General features: G+C 33.7%; 1 protein-coding gene across 1 annotated transcript in view; it reads left to right on the forward strand.

Moving 5' to 3' along the window:
- Positions 1–1758: 1758 nt before the first annotated feature.
- The window catches only part of ERBB4 (erb-b2 receptor tyrosine kinase 4), a 722586-nt gene continuing 702727 nt past the window's right edge, over positions 1759–21617 (forward strand). The window contains exons 1-3 of the mRNA XM_039252967.1: positions 1759–1777; positions 7881–7917; positions 12382–12440. Of these exons, the coding sequence (XP_039108898.1) occupies positions 1759–1777; positions 7881–7917; positions 12382–12440 (115 nt within the window). The remainder of the gene's footprint in view (positions 1778–7880; positions 7918–12381; positions 12441–21617) is intronic.

The raw sequence follows: 21617 nt of genomic DNA on the forward strand, positions 1-21617 counted from the left end.
GTGTGTGTGTGTGTGTGTGTGTGTGTGTGTGTGTGTGTTTGTGTGTGTGTTATTATTTTTAAGTATACAAACATGTTGGCCTATTTGTACATTAAGAATAAGGACGTATGAAACATTTCAATTGCATATAGTACTGTGTGGCTGTTTCTATCTTTCTGTAAGTTAGCAAAAGGGTTTCCCCCTTTGGTTATATTGCTGACTTTGTCGCCTTCAAATGTTATTGGATTTTATAAGTTGTTTATTTTCATGTAAAATTTACAACACCTTTTAACTTTTCATGACCCGTTTCATTTTATGAATGCATAAAAACAATATTTTTTAAAAGAGAAAGAACTCGTGTAATTGAACCTGGTAGTTTAAAAGTTCATGTGAATGTATACAAACTTTTAAAGATACTTCAGGTAGCAATTAAGACATGAAAAGACAAACTTCTGATAAACTATGATTTCTGTATATTTTTCACATGAATTTAACAAATCAAAATTAAAGATAAAATATAATAGTTTATTTACTATTTATCAAATCATGGTATGTTCAGTTTATCAATTCTTTAAGGAAGTCAAGCTCATTCTCCTTATCCTTCAGTTTTCCCTCCTTCTTGAGCTCTCCACCCTTCCTTCATACCCAGTACTTTGCAAAGTACCCAGTATATTGTATTTCTTATGTTTCCTTCTTTTGATAGCAATGGAAATGGTGCTATTTGATATGTGTGTCTGTCGTATTTCTTTTCAAACTGCAAGGGAATTCTGAAAATGATAAATTTGTTCTTCTTGTATTTCACAGAGCTAACACACACACACACACACGTCTTTCCTTTTGGGATTATGCTGGGTATGATGGAGATACTAACATGTATATTCCTCTTGGTAGATATAATTCTCTGACTTCAGCTAGTTTTTAGCCTATATTTGTTGCAGGAAAAATGTGGAATAATGCTGTGTATACCTGAAGCTGTGACAGAGTCTGGTACCAATTATGCCATTGTAACTTTTCTCTATCCAGGAGTCAAAAGAATGTTCTTTGGGAATGGTGCTGCCCCCTGGTGATGAGTAGGGTAATAGAATAGAAACTTCATGTTTAGCAACATGTAGTTTTCATTAATAAGCACAAACTCCAACACAAAATCTGCAAAAAAAAAAAAAAAAAAGCAATTCAAATTTAGTACAAACTGTACATGCTACAACTTAATTTTCTGAAATTACAATAATTATTATAATAGTCATTTGACATTACCTAGAAATGGAAGGACAGGAGGGGGCAAGAAAGATAAATCACAGAAGAGAGACAATAGACATGAGATTAAGATTAAGGATGTCACCTCCTCACCATCACGGATGTGAAGAGCCTTGTTAGTCCACTTTAGGAAGTTACTTCTTCCAAGGGAGGGTTACTGGTAATCTTCAAAAAGAAGATGATAGGAAAACAAAACTTTACCATGTTTTTCAAACTAACAGGACTTTATTTTAATGGATTTGATTTTATTTCTGAGAAGTCTTACACCCTGAAGGAGATTGTGAATATGTACATCCTCTGTATTTAATTCTGCTCGAGAATATGTGTCTTTTCTGTTTTTCTCAGATGTTTATAAAGACTTTTAAAATTGTGTCCTGTGGCAGTTAGAGAGTAATTTGTGGATACTTCATTTTTATCTCTCAGTTGCCTTCTTTGAGTTTTATACTATGTGTTTTAGGAACAATAATCCTCAGTCGATGACCTGTTATTGAGTGATATGTAGAGGCTCTCTAGATGATTTTGAACATGAAACTTAGAACTGGCAGTGACCTTAGAGCTAATCTTATCTAACTCTTAAATAACTCCGGGGTGTTTAAGCCTGAGTAATGCATTTTGGAGAAATACAATTATTTCACAATTATAATTGTTGTTTGAAAAGTGTGCAAACCATAACAGGCAGGGCTTTTCCATATCTACAAATATATATTTCCCCCAGAAATGTCTGTTTTTATCCTGCCCCTGTATCCGTTTATCCTATTTTAACTAATGTCTTCTTGAATAGAGATCCTTAGGTTATGAGAGAGAATTGAAGTGGGTAAGGGAAGTCTGGCAGTATTCTGCTGCTGCATTTCCAAATCTATTGAGAAAGCAAAACTGGGGAAATGCACAAACTTCACTGCACACACAGACTTGTTGTTTGTGCAATGTTAATTAAAAAACATTAAATAGAGTAAATGCTTGCAGTAGTTACGGACCTCTCTGCAAAAAGCCCCCTAGCTGTTCACAGATAAATAATGTAGGAGTCCTAGAGAAGTTTAAGTGTTGCAGGCGTTGCTATGGAATTTCACTGCTTGGAGCCAACATAATGCTTTATGCAAGTTAAAGTCCCTGGGTGACATTTGGCCCTCAAGTGTGCTGACTTTTCAAAGAAGAAGGAATGGTACATATTTTTAAATGAAGAATCATTACTTAGCTCAGAACTGTTGTTTCTACTTACTTAGTACCATATGCTTCTAGATTTCTTTTGTCAACGATTTTTGGCAGTCCTGTGTTCAGCTAATTATTAAATGTTGAAGTTGAAAACAGGGTGATACCAACACAAGGCAGAGAAATGAATAAAACCCAATAATGCAGTTCCCAGGCTGTGACTATAGACAATAAGAGACATGGTGTGTGTTAGTGTTATTAAGGAGCCTAGTCTAAAAAATAGGACTGACACCAGAATGAGTAATTAATTCTTTACCTCAGATAAATTTTAAGCCTGAAAGCTGGAGATACTGACCAAAGTTCAGCAATACTACTAAAATACCAGAATACTGTAATGCTAAATAAAACTGCAGCCTTCCATCAGACCTCCTTTATGAGAAAAGCATCTGTATCCTGGACTCCTAATGGAAACACACTAGGAAGCATATATATGCTGTGCCCCTTGAGCCCTTGGAGGGTCAGGGGGTATAGATTGGGAGCAAGTTTATCAGGCCTGAGTGAACGTAGGGTCAATCCAAGCAGAGTTTTCCAGAGCAGTGCTATGAAAAGGAGACAGATCCATACAAGGCGAACAGTTTTAAAGGATGAATGGCAGCGGAGTGGGTGGATGTGGGTGAGATGATCAGAAGCCTGAGAGTTCTGAAACAGGTTGGCAAAGTGAAGAAATAAGAAAATAATGGATTAGAAAATATCAGAGAAGAAGCTCTGGTGGCTTTTTCTTGTATACTGGCTGTGCAGCTCAGGGCTATTTGGGCAGTCAAGCTGGTACACTTGGCTGTTGAGTTTCAGGTGTGAGCTGTATTAGGTAGCAGGTCGGAGAGTAAGTGGACTGGGTAACTCCAAAGTTAATTGGTCCGTAGCAGTTTTTTTGTTTTATCACAGGAAGCCTGTATAGCAATGTGTAGAAAAGCCTTCAGAGTCTTTTGTAAACAACAGTCTCCCTGCACTTATCTTTAATCCTTATAAAGGTAAAATGATTCTAGTATAACATGTGAAAGACTTTTATAAGGAAAGAATGCTATTTTTATACTGACCAACCCTGGTATTTACAACAATTGGTACCCAAAATAGTATTCATTGAGAAATATGATGGTATAATTATGAGGTAAAAGGAGGCTCTAATAGCAGATGAATGAACAGTAGTTATGCAATCATGAGTCTGGCTATGTCTGGGAAATAAAAATACCATTCAAACTGTGGGAGTCAGAGGACTGTGGCTTGAGAAAACCTTCCTAAAAAACTTCCTTTAGTGTCTGGTATTCCAAATGAATTTTTTGTTTGCTATTATCACAATTTTTAAACTTAGTATGCATGGATGATGTAAATAAATTTATGCTTGTACTCATATATTTTTCAGAAGCATACCAAATGTTTTGGTATATGCTTACAAAAATCAAATGTCTATATATATAGAAGCCTGAGTAAACATTCAATTAGAAAACAACTTTTTTAAAAAATATTTTTATTTATTTCTAGGAGAGAGAGAGAGACAGCATGAGCAGGGGAGGGTCAGAGAGAGAGGGAGACACAGACTCTGAAATAGGCTCCAGGCTCTGAGCTGGCAGCCAGCACAGAGCCCGACACGGGGCTCGAACCCACGAATGGCGAGATCATGACCCAAGCGAAAGTCGGACGCTTAACTGACTAAGCCATCCAGGCGCCCCAGAAAACAACTTTTTTAACTCCACAAAAGTGATATATGAATTTGAGCTATTGACTATTAAGCAGTTCAAGATAAATACTAAAACTAGAAATAAGAAAAAAATACTCTGGATTTAAGATATCTTAAGTGTAATGTCTTGCTTTGTATTATTTTGCCTCTTAATTTTATTGCTTTTGGTTCTACCTGGGTCACAGTGAGCTGGCCTAGGTTTAAATCTGCAAGCCGTTAGAGTGTATGATATCCTATATCTGGATTCCCTAGCTAGAAATAATAGAACACAGAATTTAAGGTCTCTATCAGCTAGATTATTATGTAGGAGAAGTTGAAGCACATATACTAGAAACAAGAATAAAATAAGCATGCATTTGAAAATAGAAAAATCTTTGTATATAAATTTTAGGGAAATGTAAATTCAGTGAATGGTTTAAATGTTTTTGGAAAGAATAACACTCTCTAGGCAAATTTTGGGGATAAAAATGGGTATGAATTTTGTCAAGGACTTTGGAAGTTTCCATGATAAGGTGAAAGGAATGAATTAAAGAATTAAATGAACAGTTGTCAGTGAGTTGAATGATGGATGGCAGTAAACCATCTGTTGATTATTTTAGAAACTTATTTGGAGAAGGGAATTTAGGATTAAGATTATCCAAATCTAAAGAGATAATATAGCAGGATTTCAATTCATGAAACATCTTTAATGTCAAGTAGGTAACAAGGATTTGAGTCAGCTGGTAATGAAGAATTAGTAATATTAAACATAATCTCCAAAGAAGAAAACCACGTGTGTACAGATGGTAGTAAAATATATTAGAGAAGTCATGTTCAAAGTGAAACCATGATTTGGAAAAAAAAAAATAGCATGTATCTAACAAAATCCTCAAAGCAAGCATCTTAAATAAACCAGAGTTGTCAAATCCACTTTCCAGCACAGATCTATTTCTAGTTAACTTCCTTATGTCTAATTAACTTCTTTTCGACAAAGTGCAAACAGGAGGAAACAGGCTCCTAATGCAGTCAGTTGAAGATCTTAATTATTCACTTCCACTTTTTCCATAGACATAGAAAAAAATATAACCAGTCTATTTTTACTTAACCAATTTCTTCTATTCTTTCTCTGTGAGTTGCTCATAATATTAAGGTAATGGTAAAATATGAAGGTTAAAAAATAGTTTTGTGGAGATATTTATCAGCTTATTTCTACATAAAAAAATTCAAAATGTCTCTCAGAAATTCCTTTTTTCAGATACCCAAAATTTGTATTCCTGGTAATTAATTATTTGGACTCTTATAAACATATCTTAAATAATTTAGGGTCAAAAAAAGTTAATATGAATAAAACTGTTTTGAGAATTATACAATATTTTATAAATGCTATCAACTATAATAATAGCTCTAATAATTTAATATTCTAATCCACTTACATTAAACTGTAATACAATTGTTTGGCATAACTGCAGATGTGCATATATTTAAGTAAACATGGTCTTAGAAATCCAAATTTACAAAACAGTTCAATTAAAAAGTGATTATTTCTATTATAAAAAGATTATTTGTTTACAAAATGATCTTCGTGAGGTTCTTTTAAAGGCAAATTTCAGTACTACATTAAAAGTACGATTTAGGGGCACCTGGGTGGGTCAGTTGGTTAAGTGTCTGATTTCAACTCAAGTCATGATTGCTCAGTTGGTGAGTTCAAGCCCTGCTTCGGGCTCTGCAGTGACAATGTGGAACCTGCTTGGGATTCTCTCTCTCCCTCTCTCTTTACCCCTCTCCTGCTTGCTGTCTCCATTTATTTATTCAACAGATGTTGACTGAGAGTCTACTGTGTGCCAGTTCTTTTGGGGGTTGAGCAGACTAAGCTTGCCTCCTATGGAGTTTGCACTGTAATATAGAGACATAGAATAAACAAGTAAACAACCAAACTATGTAATGTAATCTCAGATAGCAATAAAACAAAAATAAAGGAGGCAAGGAAGACAGAGCATGAAGGTTAGGAACCAGCTACTTATTTTAGATAGGTGGTCAGAGAAGGCTATTCTGAAGGAGTGACATTTGATCAAAGACCTGAATAGAGTTTCTTACAGGCCATGTTGAAAATTTTGGATTTTAGAAGTGTGATTAGAAGCCAATAAAAGTTTTAAGGGCACCTGGGTGGTTCAGTCAGTTAAGCATCTGACTTTGGCTCACATCATGATCTCATGGTTCACAAGTTTGAGTCCTGCCTAAAGCTCAGAGCTTGGAGCCTGCTTTGGGTTCTGTGTCTCCCTCTATCTGACCCTTCCCCACTCACACTGTGTCTCTCAAAGATAAATAAATGTTAAAAAAAAAGAAGGAATGACTTAAAATGCATAATTTGATTATAATTCTTTGAAGATTATGTTTATCATGTAATACTGGTTATTTTTGGTATTCATATGATGCATACTCTTGTTAAACTGATTAAAAAAAAACTTTCCTTTTTACAAGCTACATTGAACTTCATTTAACCAGGATTTGAAAAAAGAAAATGAAAAGAAAAAAGATATTGCTAGGGTCTATTTTCCAATTACACAATCGACTAGTGCTAGTTAGCCAAATGTTCTTGAGCACACAAGCCAAGTTTCATGATATAGTTTTCCTACTGGAAGCAAAGCATGATGCTTGGGTATTTTTTCCATAAAGCTGGACAATTTCATGAAGTCTTCTGTTTAACACGAGACACTGCCATGTGGATAGGTCCCTGAATTAAGAGTCTTATTTCATTTTTGCTCCTGACCAGCTGTTGGACCTTTGTCGAACACTTTTTGTTTGTTTGTTTGTTTGTTTGTTTGTTTGTTTTGTTAATCTCTGTTTTCTCATCTATATGTATGAACTGGACTTGATGATCCTGAAAGAACTTTGTAGTTTTGACATTCTGAGAATCAAAACTAACATATAGGTTATATGTGAGCTAGGAATTCTAGACATAATCCCAATACTTCCATCACCACCTACATGCCCATTCATCCTTTCATCCAATCATTACATACTTAATAGGTGCCTACTATGGGTAAAACATTTGTAAGTGTGATAAATATAGCAGTGAGTAAAATAGAATTCCTCCCTTCATAAGGTTTATATTCTAATTAAGGACATAAAAGATTGGTGGTGATGAGTGTTATAAAGTGTAACATTTTTAAATAGTGTTGCTCAAAGTGCTGTAAGCAGACTAGTGCTGGTCTGTTTCTACTGCACAGATAAATTCATAAACTGATAATAAACATTTAGAAACTTTCATAAATTTATTCAAAGATAAACAAGATAGTCCTGTGTCACATCTTAGTAAGTAAAACATTATGGGAGATGATATCAGAAAAGTAGCAGAGGTTCAAATTGTATCAAGGCCTTAGGGAGCAAGATAAGGACTTTTATTCTAATTGACATGAGAAATCAGTGAAAACATTTAAACAGAGGAGATAACTGATCATATTTAAGAGTTAAAAGGTATAAAATCTTTTATATCTGATATACAATAGACTTTAAGGAAACAAGAAGAAAAGTGGGAATATCAGATGGGGGTCTTTTGCAATATTCAGATAGACTGTGGTGACTTGAAGTAGGGATAGTCAAATGGGTCTGAGATAATGTCAGGTGGAGCCCACAGGCATTCTGAAGGTGTGGTTGACAGGATGTGTGTGAGGCTTAGATTAGCAGTTTAAGAAAAGATAGTAGTTAGCTGCCTAGATTTTTACCTAAGTAACTGGGTAAAAGGGGTACCATTTATTGATATAAGGGGATTGGATATTGAAGGAATTTAGAGGTTGGGTATGGATAAGCCTTCTAGAAACATTGTTCTAGTTTAAAACAGAGAAAAAAGGAAAAAGATTTTATCTTAAAAGTGAAATTGTTGGAGACATTCTATCTATGTGTACTCACTTGATTAAGACCCATTTGTAATTAAACATTATTATTCTTGGAAACATGGCTCTCTTTTTAAATTTTTTCTTTATCCAATGTGGAATAGAAGATGAGAAAGGAGGAGTGGGTGGCACCTGGGGGTGGGGGGACTCAGCCGGCTAAGCGTCTGACACTTGGTTTCAGCTGATGGAGTGATCTCAGGGTTTGTGAGTTTGAGCCTCACATCAGGCTCTGTGCCCATGGTGCAGTGCCTACTTGGGAACCTCTCTCTTCTCTCTTTCTGTCCTTCTCCACCCCCTTTTCTTTCAAAATAAAGAAATAAACTTAAAAAAAAGAAAAAGACTGTGGGACTAGAGAATATGCTCTACAGATATTTAAAAAAAAAATGAGATGGGAGTAAGCCACAAGGGTAAGGGAGCAGCAAGCCAAATTTCTTTAATTATAAAGCTGACTTGTATTTGCTGAGATTGTACTGCTCTAAAATTCCTTTATGGTTATTAAAACCTAGTTGGGGCGCCTGAGTGGAACAGAGGGTTAAACGCCCAATTTTGGCTCAGATCATGATCTCGCAGTTCGTGGGTTCGAGCCCCACATAGGGCTCTATGCTGACAGCTAGCTCAGAGCCTGGAGCCTGTTTCAGATTCTATGTCTCCCTCTCTCTCTGACCCTCCCCTGCTCACTTTGTCTGTCTCAGAAATAAAAGAAACCTAGTATAATGCACAACTATTAATAGTTCAACTCTGTAGTTTTAAATTTTAAAATGTATCCTCAGCATATAAACATTGCAACTTTCTCATGGACATTTTTATTTGATTGAAATATGTTACTATTCAACACAAATAATTCAGAACAAGTGTTTGTATACATCAGACTAGTACTATGCTATTGAATGAAAGCTATTCATGAAATTAGAACTGATTTTGACTCCTGACTCTTCTACTAGTTAATTTTCTAGTTGCATTATTTAACTTTCTGAGTCTCAGGGTTTTTTAATTTATAAAACACGTGAGGACGGTGATACTGATGCTGCTGCTGCTGATGATGGTGATGATAAGTGCTTAATATGATGGCTTTGTGGATTAAATGATAATGCTTATATAATGCACTTTGAAAACTTTCTGGCATTGCCAATATACAGATGAAAAGGACTACTCACAATTATAATACAATTTCATATTAATATTTTCACAATAATATAATTGAAAAATGGAATTAGAACAGACGAATGATCACTAGTAATATTACACAATTTTGTATAATAATATCAAGTAGCATGAAATAAGGAGAAACTTAGAGAAACTAGAATAGATATTTTTATGTATATATTTATATGTATTGCTCTATCTCTCTCAGTACATACATATGGAGATATAGCTATATGCATACACTTAAACACACAATCATGTTTCCTACTTAATTCAGGTGGAAAATCAGTTTGTCGTTAAACTTTCCTTTATAAATGGTTAGATAAACATTCTGTTTTAGAGTAACATATTTTACTACTTTTCTTTTGGATGATTGAAAATAAAATTTTTCAGAAGTGTACACTAAAAATCAAAATAAATAATGTTTTTACATAAAATGTTAATGTTTTATAAAATTATAAGATTATCAGAAGTATTGATTTTGAATTTGTAAACACATTCCTATAAAAGAAGTGGTATAGCATAGAGTGAATATCTTGCTTTTCTCAGATTAAAAAAAAAAAACTTTCCTGAAAATAAAATTTACTTTTTATATATAAAAATGCTTATAACTTCTATAAATTTACAAATGACAGGTAAAAAATAGAAAAGAGAAATAAATGTTACCCAGAAATCTTCTGGTCAGAGAAAAATCATTTTGAATAGATTATTAGATTTTCTTCGCAACTAATATTTTTATACACACATGCATTTACATGTATGCTTATATTTTTTTAAAGTATCTTTGAATAATGTTTTAAGAGGCATTATTTATTTAATTTTTTCAAAGTCATAACAATATAAAATGATACAACTACATGAGACTTATTCTTTAAAAAAGTAATGCATTTGAAAAACAGATTATGTATTCATTATTTGATTTCTGTTGTCTTCTTATAAATTATAATTGGATGGTAAATACATCTGAAAGCTGAACATTTACAAAGAATGTTAACAGGGAATTGATTCTTTATCTTGGCAGAAAATGTCAGTAGAAACATGAATTTTGTAATGAAAAGATACTTATTAATATAATTTATCCTAAAATACATATTATTTTTGTGTCAGGAGATCAAAATGAATCATATTCAGATAAGGCTGCTTCAAATTAAAAAAATGATCAAATTTGTTTTGTACTGTAACAAGATTAAAAATAGTAGTCAATATATATTTCCATTCCACTTGTGTCTCTAAGTAAACAGTGATTTAGTCTAAATTTTTATTTACTTCCTAGGAAATATTTGTGTATATATGAACCTCACCAGCTATATAATATAAAGAATTTTATTGACACAGTATAGAGCTGTTGTGTTTATCTGCACAGGCTCCCAAAGATTCACATTAAACTAAAAATGACTATGCAAATATTAAGTGATTTTAAATAATTATTTAAATTATTTTAAATTATTTTTTCAGCTTTATTGAGATATAATTGACACATAATATTGTGTAAATTTAAGGTGTGCAGTATGTTGATTTGATACACTTAGAAATTACAAAATAATTGCCCCATACCTTTAGATGATACCTCCATCATATCACATAGTAATCATTTCTTTTTTATGGAGAGAACAATTAAGATCTGCTCTCTTAAAAACTTTGAGTATATTGTAATGTATGATTTACTATAATCATCATGCTATGTATTAGTTCCTCTGAATTTATTCATCTTACAACTGAACATCTGTAGTCTTTGATCAATATTTCCCCATTTCTCCCACCTTGTCCCTGATAATCCTAGTCTACTCTCTGTTGCAAAAAATAGTATGGAAGGTCTTCCAAAATTTAAAAATAGAACCATCATATAATCCAGCAATCCCACATTTGGATATAGATATATCCAAAGGAAATAAAACCAAAATCTCAAAGTCTGTATCTTTAAATCCAAAGATTAGTGAAACTTTCATGGGAACACATTCCAAATCAAGTGACTGTCCTTATAGTTTGGTGTCACAATATCATGACCCATGATATTGTGGAATTAGTTAGGAAGTTGCTAGTGATACTAGTAATGAAATGTATTGGTTAATATCTCAAAATTATGATATCAAATTTCTGGATAAAATGGAAGAAAAAAGTTATTAAGTCATATAGAATGGGGACTGGATGGAAAAATCAGCCTTAAGTATAACATATACTTAGAAAAATATGTCTAGCCTGTCAGTGTCAGAGCAGTTTCTCTTTTTCCTCTTTGATAAGTGAATGAGGCCCTAGGAGGATGTATATATGAACCTGACTGGTGGATAAAATATTTGTAAGATGTGGTATTTCTTCAGATGTAGATGCTACTGAATATTTTGGTAATGTTTCCTAACTGCTACAGAGAAAATCCTCCCAGAAAATTTCTTCTCACAAGTGATGTCCACTTTTTAAAACACAAAATAACATGTGTTATATGTGTATACATACTATACACATTTATATTGTGGATACACATATATACATATATAGTTTTTCTGCTTCATAGTGTATTGTACGTAAGATGAATTTTGACCTTGTGAATCTTATTGACTGACAGTGAACCAAAATCAGAAAAAAATTCTTTAAAACAGCTTATCTAAATGTATATACTAATATCATTTCTAAAACCTTTTACAGAGGATTTCTATGAGAGTGTGAAATGTTAAAATTTGAGACCCATATCTTATTTATTTCTTATTTCTTTCACACTTAGTGCAAAGCCCATATATTGTGGTTCCCCAATTACCATTTGTTGAATAAGTGCATGACAGGATAAATGAATGAATGGCAGATATTGTCCTAGTGATGACTGTCTCCTTATCAAACACCTAATTACAATTAGTATTTGAACTTGATTACATTGTAAAAATAACCACACACTGCTAATATGAATATTTCACAGAGACCAGGCTCCTGGAGATTATAGAATCTGGTTTCTAGAAATATAGATTTGGGGCTATTAGAAAATAGTTTAAAATAAATTATAACATGACATATTTTATTATGTAGTCAGTATCCATATCAGGTGGGTGTTTTCTTTGTTTGTTAGTTTGTTTTTCATCCAAGAGGGTTATGTGACTTCTAAAACTTTGAAACATTTTGTTAGAAGATTATCTTAAATTTGGCTTTACATGTAGATTATCTGAAGATACAGTAAAAAATGTTGTCTGCTGCACCCCTTCATCTCACAAATCTAACTTTAGCACACTTAAAAAAAATGATTGTTACTTTTTTAGACACAACATTACCTTGAATTAGCAAGTTTGGATGGAGGCCCCAGGACAGTGGAGTGGACCAGGGCTTTTCTTTACAGTTACGTAGGTTCATCACTGCACATAGGCACATGGACTAGGGTCAAAACGGAAGTGAAACACTGCCCACATTCTTATTGCAAGCTGTGTGTCCTAGTGTGGAGTGTATTACACCCAGAAGAGAGGTATCTTTCTGCATTTGCACAAAGGCATCAGTTGCCCTAGAGCAGAGCCCTGAGTTGCATAAGGCTTTAAAGGAAGAACCGCCTTAAAAAGGAGCATGTGCGAAGCAACAGTACCATGTTTCACTCTTGCTATTCCTCAATTTTGCCAACTACTGATATAGTTTGATTGAAAATCTTTAGAAAGCACTTATATTGCATGTTATCAACTAAGTAAACATTTGCCAATAGAGAGAATGAATAACAAATTTCCAGTCTGCAACCAATGCAATACAAAGGCCATAGGGTATTTCTTTTTTTTTTTTTTTAATGTTTTTATTTATTTCTAGGAGAAAGAGAGAGAGAGACAGTGTGAGCAGGGGAGGGTCAGAGAGAGAGGGAGTCACAGACCGAAACAGGCTCCAGGCTCTGAGTTGGCAGTCAGCACAGAGCCCGACGCGGGGCCCGAACCCACGAACCGAGAGATCATGACCTAAGCGAAAGTCGGACGCTTAACCGACTAAGCCACCCAGGCGCCCCGGCCATAGGGTATTTCTTAATGTGCATCTTTATTAATGCTTAAGAAACTAGGCTTAATATGTGAACATAGCTTCACAGTAGGAACAAATAGTCTAATTCCTTCTTTTAAATAGTTCTAACAAGAAAAAAATCCCACAAACTCCACTTTAATTACAATGAATGGCAAAGGTCTCACAGTGATAAGGCGTCACGAACAGGCTGGTTTTTATTACACACAAGGGATGGTTGTAGGCATGATAATCTAGGGAAGAAAGATGGTTGCTAATGTTTACATACTTAGCTCCCACTGGCATTTCACCAGCTTGGTGGTTTGCACTGTCCCTCTTAATCTGAGAGAGTGCATCCAGATTCACAGCAAGACCTCAAGGAGAGCCAGATGATGGGGCAGATGGCAGATGACTAATTTGGCAAGCCTTGATGAGTGGAAATTGTTTGCTTTAATTGCTTGTCAAGTCCAGTATGTACATTAAAGTTAAGGACCTAGCACTTCCACAGAAAATGAAATACTACAAAGTAAACAAGAAGGACTATGTGTAGGGGAGTGGTAGGGAGTGTGAATGATGATTAAAAAAAAAAGGCTGGTGAGATTTGTGGCAAGACAATGAGTGGTAAAGGGAATATTATTTTATCCAAGAATAGATCACATAAATGTAATTTCTAAATCTGTAAAGTCTTTCTATATTTTTTCAGCTTTGAATATAGGAATTTTATGAAATGTAATTTAAGAAACAATACACTATAAAATATTTAAAGACAGGAAAACAATGAAGAACAAGAACTAAGAACAAGCAGTTTACAAGTCAGCTTTTGATAATACATGTAATGCATTTAAATTCATTTGTAATTGTTTTAAATTTACTAGGCTAATTGTTGAAACATACAATGGAAAAAATGGACACATAAAAGAAAAACCTATTGGAAAGACTGAATTATCTACAAAATAATCTAATTTTATAGATATATCTACTTACAAAATATATAATTCATAAACAGGAGATAATTATGTATATTATTTAGATCTATCATTTTTTGGTCATCACCAATGAGATTATTTCTTTTTACAATATAATTTAGCAGTTTAAACATCTTGTGGGTAAACAAAAGAAGGAAATACAGATCAATTAAATTTTAGGTGGATCAACATGTAGCAGTTTATATAGTTTATGGACTTGCCTTTCATCAGTCTGTGCTATAGAATGCCTGCCTTTCCTAGCTACAACTCTATTAGTGAAGATCTACAATGCCAAATGCCCTTTTCATTTGGCTCAAACATCATTTAGAAAATGTTTTAGTTAATTTCAGCAGATCCCTTGTTTTGTTATTTTAGGAGTCAATAAAACGGTGGTAGAAAATGAATTCAGAGCACACACTATAGGGCCACTTATTTTTTTTAAAGGGTACCAATTTTACATTAAAAATTATTTTTAGTTTCTATAATGTAAATTACAAATAATGTTTCCTATTTTGGCATTAATTTGTTTTAATATCTTTAAAGTTAATTATAGAGAACACAAAGTTCCTCAACTATAAACCCATTTTCTTTATTTCTTGTTTTGGGCAAAATTCATAAAAGGACCAAGGAAAGCATAAAATACCTGGAAAACAATATAATAAGAATGTTTCATTCATTTCATACAGGAGCATATTTAACTCCATTAGATATACAAGCCAACTTGTGTGTTTTAATTTACAAACAGAAAGGTTAAAATTTTTGGTATATAGTTCTCTGAGTTTTAACTGTAGAGATCTATGTAATCACCATCATCGTCAGTATACAAAATAGTTCTGCTATCTCCGAAATTTCCCTTGTGATCCTTTTGCAAAACCCTTACTATCCCTTCTCTCCATCTCCTAGCAACCACTGAACTGTCCTCCATCCTAGTAGTTTTGCCTTTTTACAGAATGGTGTATCTATAGAATCATATGTAGCCATTTGAGCCTGGTTTCTTTGAGGCAGCATAATGCCTTTGAGAAGTTTCCGTGTTGATATATCAATCATCTGTTCATTTTTATTTCTGAATAGATGGATATTCATGGAATGTATATACCATAGTTTATCATTTCACCCATCGAAACATATTTGAGTTGGTTCCAAATTTTTGTGAATTTGAGTAGTGCTCCTATAAACATTCATGTACATATTTTTATGTGAACAATTCTTTATTTATCTCGGGACCTACGAATGGGATTCTTGGGTCATATGATAAGTGTATACTTAATTTATAATGTCGTAAGATGTTAACACAGTGACCTCCTCAAGATCATCCAATGAATGTAGCCCATTACATAGTGTAGAGTAGGTTTTAAGTAAATACTTTAGAAATAAATTAAATAACAAAATTTTTGAGCTAAGGAGAAACATAAAGATATCTTATTTGAGAAAAGAGAAAATTGGAACCAATGAGATCAGAATAATTGTTCAAATTTACATGACTAGATAGTGTTGGAGCAATGGAGTCCCAGCCTCTACTTTCTTTGCCCAGTATTCATTCCTTTAGATCAGATTGACAGAGTACATCACCATGCAAGTCTTATATTTTAATTTGATTTAATATATTTTGCAATGTGCACATGCTATATACTACCTATTTTAATAAATGGCAGTAGGTAACATTGAGCTCTGTCAATGAGTCAAACATTGTGCAAAGCAAGTTACACATTTAGACTCACTTAATCCTCACAATAGCCTATGAGATAGAGGTTGTTATTATGTCCATTTTACAGAAGAGGAAATAGAATGACAGAGAGTCTAACTTGCTCAAGATTACATGGTAGGCCAGTGATTGAGCTAGATTTTGTGCTGAACATCTGGTTCTAGGCCCCATGTTCTTAACCTCTAAACTGAGTTTATTGCTAAAAATACTTAGCACCAAATCCTACTTTGTAGATAAAGAAACAGAGACACCACGAATGGTGAAATTACTTGCTCAAGTTCATTCAGCTTTTAAAAATGGAAGAACCAGCATATTTGATCGTGGCTCAGTTATGGTTCTCACTGACTTCAAAGTCCATTTATTTATTCAACAAATATTGATGGAGAGTCTACTGTGTGCCATCTCTTTTGGGTATTAAGCAGTCTAAGTTTGCCTCCTATGGAGTTTGCACTGTAATTTAGAGACATAGAATAAACAGGTAAACAAGCAAAATGTGTAATCTCAGATAGCAGCAAAACAAAAATAAAGGATGCAAAGAAGACATAGCATGATGGTTAGGAACCAGCTGCTTATTTTAGACAAGGTGGTCAGAGAAGACTATTCTGAAGGAGTGACATTTGATCAAAGACCTGAATAGAGTTTCTTGCAGGCCATGTTGAAAAGTTTGTATTTTAGAAGTGTGATTAGAAGCCAATGAGAGGTTTAGGGACACCTGGGTGATTCAGTTGGTTAAGCATCAGACTTTGGCTCAGGTCATGATTTCTTGGCTCACAAGTCCAAGCCCCACATCTGGCTCTGTGCTGACAGCTCAGAGCCTGGAGCCTACTTTAATTCTATGTCTCCCTCTCTCTCTGTACCTCCCCTGCTGTCTGTCTGTCTGTCTCTTTCTCTCTCAAAAAGAAGCATTACAGGCACCTGAGTGGCTCAAGTCAGTTAAGCTTCTGACTTCAGCTTAGGTCATGATCTCATGGTTCATGGGTTTGAGCCCTATGTCAGGCTCTATGCTGACAGCTCAGAGCCTAGAGCCTGCCTCAGATTCTGTGTCTCCCTCTCTCTTTCTCTCTGTCCCTCCCTGGCTCATTCTTGTCTCTCTGTCTCTCTCTCTCAAAAATAGCATAAAGATTTAAATTAAATAAACAAACATTAAAAAAAGAGCCAATGAGGTTTTTCATTAGGGGAGTGATGTGAATGATTTATGTTTTTTTTACAAAGATCATTCTGGACCCTGTGTGGAGAATGAATTAATCAGGACACATAAGGAATCCAGGAAATACGATAGGAGCCTACTGTCAAATCCAGGGGAAAGATAGCAGTGACTTGTATTAAATGATTATAATAGTGGAAGTGGCACTTATGGCTTCATTTGAGAATATATTTTGAACATAGGCTGCCAAAACTTGCAATCTCTGTGTAACTGTAATAGCATTCAATAATAGTCACTGAAAATGTTTGCTACTTCTTATGCGCTTTTTTAAATTAATTTTCCCTCTCAACTGTTTATTTTTTTTTAATTTAAATTCAACTTAGTTAATATACAGTGTAGTCTTGACTTCAGGAGTAGAACACAGTGATTCATCTTTTACATATGACACCCAGTGCTCCCTACAAGTGCCCTCCTTAATGCCCATCATCCATTTAGCCCATCCCACCCCCACCTCCCCTCTAGCAACCCTTGCTTTGTTCTCTGTATTTAAGAGTCTCTTATGGTTTGCCTCCCTCTGTGTTTTTATCTTATTTTTCCTTCCCTTCCCCTATGATCACCTGTTGTGTTTCTCAAATTTGATATATGAGTGAAATCATATGTTATCTTTCTCAGACTGACTTATATTGCTTAGCATAATACACTCAGGTTCCATCTATGTTGTTGCAAATGGCAAGATTTCATTTTTTTCATCGTTTATGTAAGTGTGTGTCTGTGTGTGTCTGTGTGTGTGTGTGTATACCTCATCTTCTTTATCTGTTCATCAGGTGAATGGACATTTGGGCTGTTTCCAAGATTTGGCTACTGTTAATAGCCCTGCTATAAACATTGAGGTGCATGTGCCCCTTTGAATCAGCATTTTTGGATCCTTTGGATAAATCGCTGTAGTACAATTGCTGCCTTATACGGTAGTTCCACTTTTAATTTTTTGTAGAACCTCCATACTGTTTCCCAGAGTGGCTACACCAGTTTCCATTCCCGCCAGCAGTGCAAAAGGGTGTGCTTTTCTCTGCATCCTCACCAGCATCTGTTGTTGCCTGAGTTGTTAATTTTAGCCATTCTAACCCATGTAAAGTGGTATCTCATTGTGGTTTTGATTTGTACTTCCCTGATGATGTGTCTTAAATATTTTATTTTTAGAGATTTAGTATAGCCCCAGACTTTTAAATGCCCAATAATGTGCATTAAACTAAAGCATATTTATTATATTAATGTATCTGAGAGACTACTTCTTATTATTCAATCAGATAAGAAAATTAGAGAATTTATTGGATTACCAAGTATATACATATATATACAGATAGTCTCTGAACTATATATAAAATATATGCATGACTTATATATATATCACTCACTGCTTCTTTACTATGTACCTTGAACAAACACATTTAATCAATATATATTTTTACATGATAGTAGGTCAACAGTAGAGGCTAAATAAATAATTATTCATTTCTTAATTTATATCACACCTAGGCATTTGATATGAAAGTAAAGGAAAAATTAGATTTTTTAACCCTCTTTTTATCTTTGTTCTGTAAGCAAAAGGAGGGCTGGTTTCCACAGTTATGGCAAGCTTGGAGGCAGTAATTGATTTTTATTATTCAAATTGATAATGGTAATGTTCCTTCATTCCACTTCGGATATATTTTCCCCATGAATCAAACAGATAATTTTGTTAACCTGCCTTTGCATACTGTTACAACTCCTAATTATATTTCTATTTTCTTACTGAAGGAGGATTATATAGTTCACTCACTGTTGGAAAATAAATCTTATGTCAAGAAGAATAAAAAGCCCATGTTTGCAACTATAGCTACATTTATAACAGAATCAATACCAAATAGAATAATTGGTGATTTTATTAAGGCCTCACATACAACTTTACTGCTGGAGTTACAGTTGGAATGAAAACTCTAGGAAGCACAAGCAAATTCAGGATTTTTGAAGCTTGAAGTATTATAAGCTTATAGTTTAAGGACTTCATAATAGTGTTGGCAAAGGAGACTGAATTTTGTTAACTTGTTTTGGCTAGTAAGGAAGATTTTTCAATTCTTTGTGATAAACAACTTTGTGAAATCAATGAAACTTGATGGTTTAAACATTGTCTTGTATACATTGCCTGATGGTAAAATCAATTGACAAATGGAAGTTGTGAGGCATTCAGTGAAGGCTTCATGAAGAGAAATACAAATGATTTTTGTGCATCTATCCAAACTAATTCTTTTAAGATCAAGTCTGTCTTTCAAGATAAAAGTTACAAAGAGTATAATAGTCATTATAGATAGCAGTTTTGGTCAAAAATAAATATATAGGAAAGCCTCACTGAAACAAAACCATTTCCTAAATTGAACGGTGTGTAGTAAAACTTCCGAAGACTAGAGCGTTTGGAGGATATTCTAATTAATCAGACTTTCTGTTTATTGGAGGATTTTTTGTTGTAGAAAAATATTTCCCAGCATACTCATTCCAAATTTAGGTTTTCATATGGTATGTACAAAACACAAATGATCAGTTATTTAACAATGGAAACTTTTCTGAATTGAAGGTTATTTTATGAATACCAGTTATAATTGTTTTATAGCAAGTAAATGGATATTATTAAGTGATAATTTCTTGCAAATCACTATGCTATATAGCTCAGCAAATACAAAAATATAAAATTAAAATAAAATAAAATAAAAGAGAAAGAAAAAGAAATTAAAGGGGCACCTGGGTGGCTCGGTGGATTGAGCATCCTTCTCTTGATCTCAGATCAATTATTTTTCTTCTTCTTTCTTCTAATAATCCTCCTCCTCCTCCTCCTCCTCCTAAATTCTTCTTAATTCTTAATTCTTCTTCTTCTTCAAGTTTGGTTTTATTTGAGAGAGAAAGAGACCAAACAGGGGAGGGACAGAGAAAGACAGAGAGGGAGACAGAATCCCAAGCAGGCTACCCACTGCCAGCACAGAGCCTGATTTGGGGCTCAAACTCTTGAACCACAAGATCATAACCTGAGCTGAAATCAAGAGTCAGATCCTTATCTGACCAAGTCACCCAAGTGCCCCAGTCTTAGCTTAGTTCTTGATCTCAGGGTTGTGTGTTCAAGCCCCAGGTTGGGCTCCATACTGGGTATAGAGACTACTTTTAAAAAACATCATAAATTGTACCTGTTCGAAGAGTTTATGGCCTTTGTGCTTTCCCATATAAAGAGATTATTATAATAGTTCATAGCTAATAGTAGTAATTTCATAGTATATGTTCTTTTTTTGTATATGCAGGATGAGAAATTTGGAAAAATGCTTAGTTATTAGTTATATGAATAAATATTTCTCCCCAGATTCATTCAAGTTTCCACCAAAAAGGATAAAATACAGTAAATATTTTAGAAATATTTTCATTTAGGCATTTACATATTGGTTTTTTTATATTGATATTAGAGACTTTATTTCCAATTGAAAAAATTATGCAACATAAGTTGTATATAAATTTTAGTGTGGCATTGCATATATTTTAGAAATAGTGCAGCAAGTTTATTAATTGATGTATAAATACCCCACCAATAGTTGTTTTAAAATATAAGCTTATTCTCATTGGATTTTAAATATTGGAAATCTGTATTTCATAAACCCATATCATAGTATCTTTTCTCAGCATTTTACAAGTTTATAAAGATTTTGATATAAATTTGCTAGAAGCATTAAAAATAAACATTATTGATCAATGGTGTTTCTTAGACTATCTCTAGACTATATTGGAGAAAAAATTTTAAAAATTAGACTTTGATATTAGCTGGTAAGGATCATGTACATGAGTCAATAATTTCTTGTTAACCTGCTGTGTTGAATAATATTGTACTTATCAACAGAAATTATCTTTTTCTTGATGTTTGTTAGTTTTAATAAGTGAATCTTCCACAGAACCAGTAAAAATGCTCAAATGGTCAAGAATGATTTTTTAGTTTCTTCAGAAACAGACTCTTCACTATAGAGAACAAACTGAGTGTTACCAGAGGAGAGGTGGGCAAGTGGTGGTTTAAATAGGTGATAGAGATTAAGGAGGGCACTTGTGATGAGCATGGGGTGTTGTATGTAAATACTGAATCAGTAAATTCCACATGTGAAACTAATATTGCACTATGTTAACTAACTGGAATTTAAATAAAAATTAAAAAAGAAAAAGAGTAGTTTTGTAATTTCATTCCAAATTGAATTTTATTTAGTCAAACAACTGAACAGAATAGTAAAAAAAATACTTAAGGTCAAAAGCATATAACTTAAGTAGAATTTAATACTTCCTATTTATAATATTTTAGCAGCTATAACCAAAATTCACCATTATCTTTATGTTAATGATAATAAAACTATGTAAAACCTTAATTGTTTGAAAACCTTGGTTCCTTTTAGCTCATTTCCCAGCAAATATCTAGAGTGTGTCCCTAGGTCTTATGGTCCAGGATGGTGGATCAAGGTTTAGCCATCCCATTCCCATTCCAGACAGCATAAGGAAGGTGTGAACAAAGAGGCAAAATCTACCCCAATCATATTTTAAATGACATTCTGGCAAGATATCATACAAAGTTACCTCCAAGGGGAGCCATGAAATGTAATCTTTTTTTTGGGGGGTGGCCATATGCCCATGTTAAGGCTGTACAGTTATTTACTATGAAGGAAGAAGAGAATGGGTATTGAAGATTCAAGAAGTCTTT

Source organism: Hyaena hyaena, unplaced genomic scaffold (assembly GCF_003009895.1).
Source record: "Hyaena hyaena isolate Hyena2069 unplaced genomic scaffold, ASM300989v1 scaffold_435, whole genome shotgun sequence".
NCBI classification, from domain to species: domain Eukaryota; kingdom Metazoa; phylum Chordata; class Mammalia; order Carnivora; family Hyaenidae; genus Hyaena; species Hyaena hyaena.